This window comes from Etheostoma cragini, chromosome 14, assembly GCF_013103735.1.
Source record: "Etheostoma cragini isolate CJK2018 chromosome 14, CSU_Ecrag_1.0, whole genome shotgun sequence".
NCBI classification, from domain to species: Eukaryota; Metazoa; Chordata; class Actinopteri; order Perciformes; family Percidae; genus Etheostoma; species Etheostoma cragini.
Window position 1 is genome coordinate 8,904,628 of NC_048420.1, and position 13,982 is coordinate 8,918,609.

At 40.1% G+C, this 13,982-nt stretch overlaps 1 protein-coding gene across 11 annotated transcripts in view; it reads left to right on the forward strand.

Moving 5' to 3' along the window:
• Window positions 1-13,982, forward strand: part of LOC117956659 (receptor-type tyrosine-protein phosphatase U-like) — a 203,807-nt gene that overhangs the window by 115,534 nt on the left and 74,291 nt on the right. For all 11 annotated transcript variants that reach the window (XM_034891839.1, XM_034891841.1, XM_034891840.1 and 8 more), the window contains 3 exons: window positions 5,065-5,180; window positions 8,900-9,071; window positions 10,808-11,101. In XM_034891839.1, coding sequence (XP_034747730.1) covers window positions 5,065-5,180; window positions 8,900-9,071; window positions 10,808-11,101 — 582 coding nt within the window. The remainder of the gene's footprint in view (window positions 1-5,064; window positions 5,181-8,899; window positions 9,072-10,807; window positions 11,102-13,982) is intronic.

Below are 13,982 nucleotides of genomic sequence, written 5' to 3' on the forward strand. Positions count from 1 at the left end.
GTATGTATGTATGTATGTACTGTATGTATGTATATATATATGTATGTATATATATGTATGTGTATATATATATATATATGTATGTATATATATATATGTATGTATATATATGTATGTATATATATGTGTGTATATATATATATATATATATATAATGTGTGTGCACCAAACACCACAAGCATCAAATCATAAAGCACAACTTTCGTGTACTACACATACATATACTCATACGTGTAAAAATGCCAACTACAGAAAACGCACACATCTGCATGATCGCATATTATATTATTTTATACCAGCTGGTGTAGCCCAATCACCCAAACCAGCCCTTTAAAACACGCAGTCAAACAAAGATGTAAGTAAACATTAGTAGGCTGGCAGAAATTTCCCTACAGGCAGCAAGACTAATGGTATGCCCCCTTGGGAAAGATTGTAGTCATAGGCACCTGCTATTCAGTTTGCTTTCTCTCATTTGACATTTGTGTTGTTTTCCTCTGGAGTCCGTGTCTGTATTCTAAACACGTGTTTCAGTCAAGACCAATCTCTCCTGCATCATAAATAAGAGGCAGCATTATTAATTTAGAGAAGCAACATCTCACACAGTCGGAATGCATTTGAGACTCAAATTACCTTGCCTATATTTATGTTTAGCTGTATTAATTAAGGGTAGACAGGTCACACATCAACACTACTGGGCTTTTTATATTTGACATTTTCTCAGTAACCCATAACGCAACTGCATCATCCTCAAATAACTGCGGCTATAATTGGGGCTGAGAACGCTCGTCTTTAAAAGATGACTTGAAAGTTTATTCTTGTTTCCTCCAGACAAAATACTCTGACTGGCACCACAACAATTGTGCAGGGTGTACAGTTTGCTAGCTTTCACTCTTTGCTTTAGCTTTATTGCTGGTATGCAGAATTAGTTTGATGGGGTTTACATATGTGGAAGGAGCTACTTGTTATTTGATATTTCCACCTTAGGAAATTTGTAAGCACAGAGTCTGCTTACAATGCTGTTTGGTCGGATAGAGCATGAACAGGACTGCACAGAGGAAAAAGAAAATCAAAAGGCAATAGATAAAATGTGAGATGCTATTTCTGTGGCCCTATCCTTATCCAGATGATGCTGTTGGTTACTGTGGAAACCAAGGGTAAGAGTGTTTTGTGTGAATAGTGCCAGCCTCTTTTTTTTTTTTATTTTGTTCATCATGTTGGTGTCCAGTAGAAACAATTTGTCCAGAACATTTTGTATGTACACCACAGCACGAGTTCCAGACAGTTCATCTCTTATATGATGGAGGTTATTATTTTCTCATTATATTGTTATCATTTTGCTTCATTTTCTAAAAAATGATTCCAGTGTGGTGTAGGACAGTTTAACTCCCCCTCTGTTTTCGTCATATACATTTTGCAGTGCCGGCGGGCTGCTTCAGAATTGTAAGAAATGTCATGAAGTGCCAATTAAAAGACTCTGCGGTGCTGTCTGCCTCAACTTAAACAGTCATCCCTTTCTCTTGAGCATGAGCAACTGGTACAGTGACAGGACGTCAATCACTCATGACCAACTAAACAACAGCACCAGTAGCCTACAGCATTTTCTCCTCAGGCAGAGTGCCATACAGGGACTAGAGCCTTGTTGGCTGCATTCCCATAGAAAACGTGTTCACATGGAACAATCCCCCAAAATAAGGCAGCTACAGTAGCCTCGAAAATATTCATATGGGGCACTGAATTTGACAAATTTACTGTTTATCAGACCACAAATGAAACAAGAAAAAAGCTAGCTAGCGCACCCCACGGTCCCTTTGCCTCACTCCCCGCTTCTATAAGACTACTTCGTCAGGGTAGTGAATGGGCAGCAGCTCCGGAGACTGACCAGTTAGCTGCTGTTGCAACTTATATTCTGCCAGCGCAAACCCCTGTCTCAAGCCGCCTACACATGATCCGCGGTAAGACCGCTCTGCGGTGGCTTTCCAATGGGGACAGTAGTGCCGCCCACCTAGGTGCAGTGCTACCCCTGGCGTTACACACCACTCGGAATTGACGTAGAGTGCGACATTCAAAGTGCAAATTATTTCAACTTTGACTTTGTAGCCGCTGACCTTTCTCGGCGCTGTCACTGCCCAATGTGAGGAGAGTGCCGATTTGAGTTGCAGTAAGTTTCACATGCACCACTTGCTAACGAGAAACTAAGATGCTAACCAGAAACTTTTATAAAGTCAGTATAGTAAAAAGTATAAAAAAATTAAAATTAATTAAAAAAAATTTAAAATTATTAATTAAATCTTGTAGTCATTCTGCAGTTCTGTTGAATGTGTTGTTAAACTTAGGGTAAGGTGAGGTTTTAGTGTAGCATAGGGCTAATGCTGGTTCAAATATTTATCTGCATGCCAAAATTACACTTATTGTGGTGTGAAACAGCAACTGTTTTTAAATCTAAATTTAGTAGCACGAAATATAATAACTGTTAGCTGTGGTCCAAAGGTAACCACATTATAGTCTTCAAAACTTGTTCCAGTTGAACTTTTGTCTCATGTAAATAATGTGAGAGAACCATTTTTGATGCAGTTAGGCTCCATGGGTATATTAAAGGGTTATAGAAATGTTAATATTACAAAGATGATTGTTGAATATATTTAGCCCACAATGCTTTTTAGACAATGTAATGAATATTCAAGCTTGACGCAAAGCCAAGCAAGGCATTAGTGAAATTGATAAGTACCACTTTAAATTAGGTGCGCAGTAATAAGAAAAGGGCAGCAAATACTTTATTCAGAGCCATTTTGACACATTTCCACAGTAGGAAAAGTACAGGTGTAAATAATATAATGAGTAATAGCTGATTTTCATTTAACTCTTTCAGTTTTGGGGTCCTGGCATTGCCCACGCTTGCTCAGTGTAGCTCTTGGCAGTCATCCTTGATTATTAGTAAAAATTCTGCCTTTCTAATGATGGAAAGTCAAAAATGTCTGCTTTTTATAAAAGGTCTGTTCTCTTTATGAGCTGCTTTTTATAATAAATGAGGCTTAACACTTTTTGAGGGTTTTACGGGGATGTGAATAAAAATACAAAAAATCACTTGTGTTCCTGCTTGTCAGAAGCAGTGAAATGTTTTTTGTCTGCATTGCAGTAGCACAAGTCATAAAGTCAGAATGATGTATTAATGGTAAACACACACACTGTGTATATATCTATAGCTTCTTTGTGCTCTGCTACTTGCTTACTGATGGGAACAGAGCGGAAAATGACAACATGGCAATGAAAATGATCCCCTGCTACTTTGATCAGGCAACAATGTAGCAAGGGAGCTAAATGTCCGAATCAATAGAACTAACAAGCAGACAGTCAGACTCTGAGACTATAGAAGAAAACAAATGATATTTACTGTACTGTACATGTAATGTTGAAAATGATAACATGATAACATGATTTTTGGAGTAGTATTTGGAGTACAGTTTTCGCAAAGCTAAGTTAAAGGGATAGTTCACTGTTTTTGAAGTGGGGTTCTATTAGGTACTTATAGTCAGTGTTACTACCTACAGTAATGTAATAGACTAAGTACTGCTGTGGATGTTATGTAGCAGCTGAACGAATTTTAGCTACCTAAAAAAGGACCACCTAAAACAAATCAATATCAGTGTGTTTGCTATATTTAGAATATTTTTACCGCTTTACCTCGCTGTCTGACAGCCCTTTCCAACGGGAAACTGAAGCAGTTATCTATGCTCTCTTCAAAGCCACCAGACTCCTTTGACAAAAACAGTAATTTAACCAAGCAGAATACAGGGAGTTACTGGTCTACCGCTGCCTCTATAGGTTAGTTTGTGCTATTGTGTGACTTTAGTGAATCCGAACACTGTCCGCCATCTACTTTAGGTAAGACACTGACTATGGATAAGTTAGTCTCCTCATTTAAGGCACAATGGGGTGATGTTTTAATGACTGGATCCCAGTTTGGGTTATATTTCTTGTTCTACTAGCAGTGACCAGCATTAGTGGCACATATGTGTTCTGACTATTTCATGTTATGGCACTGATTGGCAATTGGTGGTGATAACGCTACAATACAGTATGTTGCTAGCAAACCTGGAAGTCAACAGTGTAGAAAACAAATTAAAAAACATCTTATTTGTAAATGCGTTATGGGGAAAGGAAATGCATTTAATTGGTTCGTTAGACCTCAAGGAAAAAAATATGTTTCTCTGTGTTTTTAAATGTAAATCTTATCGAAATCAAAATTATAGAAAAGTCCACTGGATACTTTCAAGAAATGAGCTGAAAACATGGTGCAGTATACTACATGTGTACACACTATACACTGGATGTATCATAGCGCTGGTGTTGCAATCACAAGAAAGAGCAAGCGTAAGGTTGTTTGCATACGGAGACATATGGGGTGTGTCATTTGACGGCTGATTCCTTGTGCATGTCTTCATCTAAGCGTGTTCAGCAGAGTTATCTTTTGCATCTCAGCTATTTCTACAAAACAGTATTCTTTAGCAGCAATATAAACACAGAATAAGGATTACTATGTCTTCTTGACAGGGTTTTTAAACAATAATGTAGTCAAGACTCTAGATTCAGAAAGATCCTAATAAGTGTCTACACAAGTACAGTTTTTGTTGCAACTGAAAAACAACGTCTCTCTGTGATCGCAGGCAACTGTCTGTGTCAAACTAAGGGAGTGTGTGCGTGTGTGTGTGTGTGTGTGTGTGTGTGTGTGTGTGTGTGTGTGTGCGTTTGCGTGTGTGTGTGTGTGTGTGAGATCTTGTATCAAAAATGTCTGTCTTGATAAGTTATTTAGTATGCAGCCTTATGATCTATATTTTCTTAATACAAGCTTCAGCCAACTGGGTAGAAATGATTCAACTTTAAATGGTTAATGACTTATTTAGAATAATATATTTGCAAGGCATGGATATATCCTCTATGTTTACATGTCCATTATACACATGCCAATTGCATTTATCTTTGTGTGTGTTAAATATATTTAGACAGTGATGCTAGGCTCCAGATGAGCCACTTTGATCAGTGTGTGTGTGTGTGTGTGTCTTTCCACAGACAAGGTGCCTCATTTCTCTCGGCTGGGTGATGTAGAGGTGAATGCCGGGCAGAATGCCTCATTCCAGTGTGTCGCCACGGGCAAAGTTTCTGAGACTGAGCCCTTCCTCCTGGAGGTGAGAAAAAGAGATGTGTATGTGTTTTTATATTTTGTATCTGTGCCAGTCAAGCCAACATCTCAGCACCTGGATTATAGAGTAGGACTGGAGATTGTAGGAAGAAGCAGCAGCACAAAGAATAAAGATAAACATTTTACATGTTTGGCATTTAGTTGACTGTCTTATCCAGAACAGCTTACAGTGGTTACATTTGCGTGCACCGCTGCTGGCAACACTCCCATTCAGGCTCTCGTTTACATGAGCTGTCCAGAGTCTTAAGAGAATACACCTGTTCACAGATTGAGTGAGTTACTGAGTTACTGAGTTACTGAGTTACTGAGTGAGTGAGTGAGTGAGTGAGTGAGTGAGTGCATGCTTTGATAGTCTGTTTCAGAAAATTAGCTGGTTACCAGGTTTCTCTGAATTAGTTTAAGTGTGTCCTTAGTCTCGCATTAACAGATCTTCCTCCACAGCGCTCCGGAGGAACGTCTGGTTTTTCTCCCATCTCTTCTGGGATGCTCTGGTTCATTGGCATTTCTTTAAATCAATCACAATCGTCTTGGGTGTTGCTAAGCACCGGAATAAATTAAGGGGCCTCTGCTAAATCATTCCAGGAACTTCTTTTGGTTGAACATGTTAACCCCAACCGGCCCGTCAGACACCGCCTACCAAGAGCCTGGGTCTGACCGAGTTTTCTGCCTAAAAGGAAGTTTTTCCTCGCCACTGTCGCACTGTTGCTTGCTCTGGAGGAGACTACTAGAACTGTTGGGTCCTTGTAAATTCTGGAGTGTGGTCTATCTGTAAAGTTTCTTGAGATAACTCTTGTTATGAATTGATACTATAAATAAAATTGAATTGAATTGAGTTGAACATGTCTCCGAACTCCAATCTGAGTTTTCTGTTGCACGTCTAAAACAACTTTTGAATATACATACAAGTTGTTTTAGACGTGCAACAGAGAACTCAGATTGGACAGATAGTCTAGCTAGCTGTCTGGATTTACCCTGCAGAGATCTGAGGAGCAGTTAACCATTGTAATTAGCTAAACCGTAGTTTAGAATGAAAAAATAGGGCAATGTGAGGAACATGCGGCTGAAAATAAGGGACATCTGACGGATTCTGATAAAATGTGTGCTACATTTGGATGGAAACCGGTCTGGACACTTTGAGGGAATTTTTGCCAGGTCTGATATAATTATTGGAGTGACATGTCTTACAATATCTGTTGGCATGGCGTGGAGGATTTAGGAAACTAGACCCACGTAAAGTATTGCAAGTTCTTTTTTTCAAATCCGCTTTCCACTAGTCCCAAAGTCATTGGAAGTTTAACAATAAGTCTATTAATATCACAAAATGATTTGTACTGGGACAAAGAGCTGTAGTCACCTTATGATGAATTGCATAGTAGTACAGGAGTTCTATAGTAAAGAAAATGGAAGCTATTATCATTATTATCAAGTGGCTGCAAAATACCAGATATAGTAGTGTAATTTGATCATGTTAAATAATGTTTGTGACCCTGAGTTTGTCTTTTAATGGTTGTGTTGTTGCAGGGAAATGAGTCATTGGAGGCTTCGGAAGATTATTAAGTTTGCGCCTCTGCTTTTGTAGCATTTTGATTGTGGTAGCATTTAGTTTACTAAAGCCCCTAAAGTCATTTTTCTCACGCATCAACTGAAAATAGGTTCAATTTTCCTGGTTTGAATATGAGCTAATATTAGTCTTCAAAAATCCATCCCTGAATGCCTGCACTCTTCCTCTGGCCTTGAAGCCTTCACATCTAAGTGCTTTTGAAATGACTGCAGCAGGGAGAAGGCGCTTTGCAAATGAGATCTCAGTCTACTTGGTGATCCATCCCTTGTGTTTCCACCCGATTTCTTATTTCACCCGCCCCCTCCCTCTGTCACGTCTCTGAATTAAAGCCTTTGAAGATGATCAGCATGTGGAAGAGACATTTATAAGAGTTTGCAACTTTGTTGACGGAGCTACGCTCACAAAACACACACACACACACACACACACACACACACACACACACACACACACACACACACACACAGAAAGATGCAAACAAACAATACAGGGCTTGTCTTTTGTAATTGGACGGTATGCTGCTCTGAACTTCCTCTGCAAGTCAATACTCACTCTAACTCCCCGATGTGAGTCAAGTGCAAATTTGAGTCGCGCATGCTCAGATTTAAATGGTTTACGCCATAACATGTCATACTGAACTTTGTGAAATTCATGAAATAATAAACCTTTCTCATTACAAACATTAACAGAAGATTAACAGAATCATTTTAAAAGCTATCATTTTAGCTATCTATGTTGTTTGATTGCTAACGTTAGCTCAAAACACCATTCAACTGACAGCCTTTGTTGTGTTTGATTGCTAACTTGTAGCCTGCAGTAAACCAACTTGGTTAAGTAGGTCCATTTTTACTGTATTGACATTACAGAAGTCTCTTGTTAGCATCTTGTAGGGTACTTGTCGCAAAGTGACACATGCGTGACTCAAATCTGCGCTCGACTTACATCTGGGAATGGATTTTGCTTGCTTACTCCCTACTTTTCTCATTAAGAGAAAAAAAACCTGGCAACAGCAGAAACTAGAGATCTATCAGAAACCATTACTGCCTTCTGTTCCCCCATTTGTTGTTCAGGGCCCGTTTGATCATCAAAACTGAGTGTGATAATTGCTGCTTTCTCTTTGATCTTGGCGGGGTTGTGGATGTCCTCTCCTGCCCAAACTCGAGCTCCTCTCCTCCACTCTTTTTTTTCTATTAAGGTAGTCCAACCAAACTGTGAGCATAATGTTTCTTCATCAATTAACATCATATTTTATCCGCTGTCTGCCAGGCCAAACTGCCGACTGCTGTCTTAGATGCTATTTACATCCCTAACATCAACCCGTCCACATCTAAATTAGTTATTGCACCAACTCTTAATCATGATATGACGCGGTGCTCGCTCCCAGGCAGGAGTGACTGCAGACTTGGCTCACAGGAGCTTTCATTTGCTTTAAAAAGCCTGCCTGTGGACCTAATTGTTGGATACAACTTTTTATGTGGCTGATCTAAAAATCTAAAATGTGCATGCTGTACTCTGAAGAGTGACTTTAGACTGTTGAAAACAAAGAAGTAGCACAAACAGATTTTATACAAGAAGAGACAGATAAAATTGATACCAAAGTTGAAATGAGTTATTATCTGTAGCTTCAGGCAGTAGTAGCCGGCCACTGCACATCTACATTTCATATTCCCCCGCCCCTATCCACATAAACCAATTCAAACATGCGGATGTCAAACCCACTTAAAACTGAGAGCAGGCGACAGTTTACATAATAATCTGCTTATTCTGTGAGAGAGCCGCATATATTGTAGCTCGCACCTGGAACAGCTTATTGCAAATGTTAGCATCAGATTTCCTGTTTCACAGGTTGAGCCAATTGCCCGTGTGCCTGAAGCGCTGACACATTAGCATGGCAAGAGATGAGGAGCTGTCAGCAGGAGCCCCTGCGCTGGAAATAACAACTCGCCTGTGAAAAACGCTATTCCGCTGACATTTGTCACACATTTCTTATCTCGCCGTCCCATGTAGTTAATTTCAACCCTCCTTTGTCTTCCTGTCTGCTTCTTAGCCTGCCGCCCGTTCGTAATCCCTTGAACAGACTTCAGGTAAACGTGTGTGTGGTCTGTTTGCTCATTGCTTGCATTTTCTCTCTCTGTGTGTGTCAGCGGAGGAACAGCGTGGTGCTGGACACGTCCTTGCTGTCTCGGTTGAGTCATAAGCGGCTGATGGCGACTTTCCAGGTGGAGGCGCAGCGTGGGGAGCAGGACCTCTACCGCTGCATCACCCTCTCGCCCAGGGGCGCCGCCGTCTCCAATTTTGGAGAGCTCATTGTCAGAGGTAATCTAGATTTAGCAACATGTGACTAATTTAAGCAGCGTTGGGCAAGAGTTAGAAGAAGGTGTATTCCTCCTCCTCTATCCAACCGGCCAACACTCCAGATTGACAAAGTAACCAGGAGTTAATGGGATTAGGGACTTATATAATTACCTGAATTTCATATTGTAATCTCCTTACAATCATTACCAAAAAAAGTGATCACATCACTTTACTCAGTGATGTGTTACTACCCAACGCTGAGTTTACCACACATTTTTATATTTCATGTTGTATTTTAATGCTGCAAACTGGTTTGCTCCAACCAAATTTAGTTTAGTAAATATCTGCAATGACGTAAAATATCTATCTATCTATCTATCTATCTATCTATCTATCTATCTATCTATCTATCTATCTATCTATCTATCTATATATATATATATATATATATATATATATATATATATATATCTATATATCTGTCTATACAGTCTAGGTAGAGTTAATGGAATAGTTCAACATCTTGGGAAAAAGCTTGTTTCTTTTTATTTTAAGAGTTAAATGAGAAGATCGATACTTATCATCATACTAGACATCGAAGCATTAAGTACAGTGTCGCAGTCAGGATTTGGTTAGCCTAGCTTAGCATTAAGACTATAGCTTAGCATTAATAGAGATAGGGGAAACCGATAGCCTGTCCCTGTCCAACATGAAAAAGAAAAAATGCCTACCAACACCTTCAAACTGTTTTTCATCAAGGAATAGGTCTATCATGTAACCCTAACCCCTAAAAAAACTCTAATTTTTGTATTTCTCTTTCTGTACAGGTGTAAAACATATAGGACACAACCCACAGTCAGTTAACTCTGAGCTATCGGTAGGGGTATTTTCTTTGGACAGAACCAGCTCGTTCTGGTAGCTCCCTCCCCCTGCTTCCAGTCATTATGCTAAGCTAGGCTAACCATGCCCTGACTCCAGCTCATGCTTTAAGCTGACACACAGACTAGATTAAACTCTTTCTTCCAAAGCTAACAAACATGTTTCAAAAATACTACACCACTACACCCCTTTAAGTTAACCAACACGCATTCCCAATGTCCCTTGTTGTAATATTGTAAATACCCTCACCGTAGGTAATTTATCACAAAACCCTCCCTTCGCTCACACACACACACACACACACACACACACACACACACACACACACACACACACACACACACACACTACATCATGTGAGGATAAGAAATTCATAGGAAGTTCGCTGGGTAGATAAGGGTCATATTACCCCTCATATATGGGTTTTTTATGTGAAGAGAAGACAGAATTAGTAATGCAATTATTCATGCAAATAAGCTCTTATTCGCCATCATTAGAGGGAAAATTAAGAATTGACTACATTCAAGAGTCTCTCTATCTCTCTCTGTGTCTCTCACTCTCATAGTCCTGATGTGATTAAAAGATTTTAATGACTCAATGCTCTAACAGAGCAGAAATAATGTTATTGAAACTGTAAATCAAAAGAAGAGAAAATCAATGACAGAAATCCTTGACTTTTCCTTTGCTGGCATGACTTTGCTCTTTTTTGGAGAAAATGTTTTTTTTAATTGTCTTTCATCAGTGTTTTCAAGGCCGTATTTCTTCCATCTTCCTGTTATTTCCAAGTATATCACTCTCAAAAAATATCAAGAACTTTATTCTAAAAGGCTTATGAATGTAGATATTTGGCATCATGACAAGGCATTCTTTTGTTGCAGTGCCCCCAACACCAATTGCCCCCCCTCAGCTCCTGCGGGCAGGCCCCACCTATCTGATCATCCAGCTCAACACTAACTCCATCGTGGGGGATGGGCCCGTTATTCGCCGGGAAATCCAGTACCGGGCAAGCCAGTCCACGTGGACGGAGACTCACGGTGTGGGCTCACTTACCTATAAGATTTGGCATCTGGAGCCAGACACAGAGTACCGCATCAGTGTCCTGCTCACCCGGCCCGGGGACGGGGGTACAGGAGCACCGGGGCCCCCTCTGACCAGCAGGACAAAGTGTGCAGGTGAGTCAGATCAGAGAAGTCATTTCCTGTATCTGTGTCACATGGTTTTACTACATGGTTTCATTATTTAGGAGACAAGTGGCAGGTTCTGAGTGTATTGATTCCAATGGAAGAAGTGAAGAGGAAAACAGATTATGACCTATTCCTTCGCACATAGTCACCAAAGTAAATATTGGACCATTGTCAAACCACATATCTCATGAACACTCTGACAAAAAAATGGCATTTTTCAGACAAACAATTCAGGAAAAAATTACCTTTGTTCGAGACCCAATTCTGTCTCAGGACCAAACTCTCGCAAGATCTGGCAACATAGATAAGCTAACGTGTACTGACGTTCGCGAACCCAATAACAAAACACATTTTTGTCATGCTAAATATAGCTTTAGGTCAGATTAAGCATTGGTTACAGTGCAACTAGGAACTGTTAATAGCTTGTGCTGCGTGAGTTTAAATGGTAAACATATGCCAAAATATACAACTCTCTGAGTCCATGGCAACATTTGCATCACCCAAAAGCCTTTAGGGAACTGTATCAGTGTTTCATCCCGGCTCGGAATAAGAAAAAGAATAACAACAGTAGTGACAAAACCCATAAGTATTAGCATTCGGCATTTTGAACCATGAATACATGTTTTGCTTGCGGCATGGTTCCATGGATGACAGATTTCACCCACCGCAGAATGCTGTGATTGACCACTCAGAAATGCGGTGTACTCATATTTATCTAGCACTAGGAGGTTTCTTAGTGTCTTCTTAGTTTCTCCTAAATCTAAAGTGTAATTGGACACGTGGCTTTTGATGCATTGCTATAGCAACACTAGTGTACGGATTGTTGCAAACTGAGGTCTCAAAATATCAGTACAAAACAACAAACAGAAGACCATCTGGTTACTCTTGCAGTTCATGGATCCAAAAAACCCCACTGTTTTTAGAGTGTGTTTCTGCTCTAACGCTCTGAGATTTGCCAGAGTTGTGAGCTGCAGCTGGGAGCCGCTTCAAACTCTTTGACAAACCACTTTAGAACTTGTTGTTTGCCTGCAGCCGCTGAGAACAACAGGTGTGTTCGTTGTCTTTGCAGCATGGAAGGTTCCTGCTTTTTGTTTATTTCAACCGAGACCTGCTTTTATCTACAGTCATTTACGTGATTGCAAGACATGGGTTGAAGCACCACACCCTTGGGTTAATGACTGGTCTGAACTCAGCTGCGAAAGAATCTTTTGCTCAAGAGTCGGTGTTGTGTTGAGGTTCTGGTGTCTTGCAGCAGAAGACGGGCTCCCCTCGCCATCTCTTGTCTGGGTTTTAGCCGCAGTGCTGCTCATCCGGTTGAAAAAGACACCCCGCCGCTCTGTCAAGTAGACAGCATGACGCCCCTGTCATCTGCCACACACTTCCATCCACTCTCGTCAGTGTCTTCGTCTCGCCCACCTCCTGTCAACTCCCATTGCTCTTATGTGAAGCGTTACCCCCGGGAGGAAGGCAGCGTATAGCCGAGGCCCTTTGACACAAAACTCTGGATGAATTTGTCTACTGAATGTGTCACAGAGAGCAATTTCTTTTAGCACAGTGACTCCTCTTTTTTGGAGGGTCTTTGAGTGTGATATTTCATACTTACTGGTGCAGAGGATTTCGATCCCATGGGCCATTGTTGAGGGTGGCCATCTAGAGCAATGATGTGCTCTTCTGCTTTTTTTCCCCAGTGGTCATGCTTTCTGTGTGGCGGGGCATTCAGTCCGAAATCAATCACTTCCTGACCTCACCCCTTTCGATTTAAACAATTATTTATCTACATGTTAACATACAGTATATGAGAGAGAGTTAGGTTTAAACAACCAGAACGACCCAACTACTTTGGAGACCGACCCTCAAAGGTAACCCATATTACACAACTACCTCTTTTAAAGAAACATAGCTTTTTCAAAAGTAAACAATACAGTGTAGTTTTCTGATGATGGGAAAGCGAACAAACAAGGTTTATTTAAAATTGTAATATTTTTGGCCAAAATAAATCAATAAATAGGCAAATTAGGAGATTTCTTGTCCCCAAATCTAAATTTGAACTCAGATTTGTTTTTTCTTCATTTTTTAATAATGAATTAATAACTCTTGCTATAGGGTCGACAGCTCTTTACATCTCCTGTAGTTTTCATGTTGTGGCCGCTGAAGAAGATATCTGTGTGTTGCGTGCTTGTCCAATATGAGTAAACTTTGAGCGCCCCTGTCTCCTGAAGAGTTCGTAATACAGGTTAGTCAAACCATGTTCTAACACTGGTTAACATGTAGGAAAACGTTTGTTTAAATCAGAAGTGGTGAGCTGAGAAAAAGATTGATTTCTGGTGAAGTGCCCCTGGCTACAAATAAGCCTCTTGGCATGAATGCTAATGTGCCATTCATTTATCTTTTAGCATTCACTCATTCCTGTCTCTTAATCACGTTTTGATGTAACATTGGCATCTTTCACATATGTTTTAGTGGCCTAAATTTTAGTTTGTAAGAAAATTGGTAGTGTAGTATTATTTGTATTTCTTTCAGCCCATTCATCTCAACGCCTCAATATCTTTAGTGTCCAGATCTTTTCATGTATACCACCAAGTGCAACGCAATGAATGGCTTCGAGGACACAAAAGTGTGTGGTTTTCTCCCCATTTAAGTGACTACTTCTGTCGAGATAACGGAGACACAAAACATAGTGGGACAGATTTACTGCATTTTATGTCCTGGTTTGTCACACTTGACGTATTTACCCCTAAACACAAGTGCTGTATTTATCAAACAGATGCACAATGTCAGTTTAGAGGGTTTGCGAGATACATCTCTTTCGTCATTGCATGTGCATGTGCACTCCTACATTCCAAAGTATATTGTTACTTTCAGGTTAAGG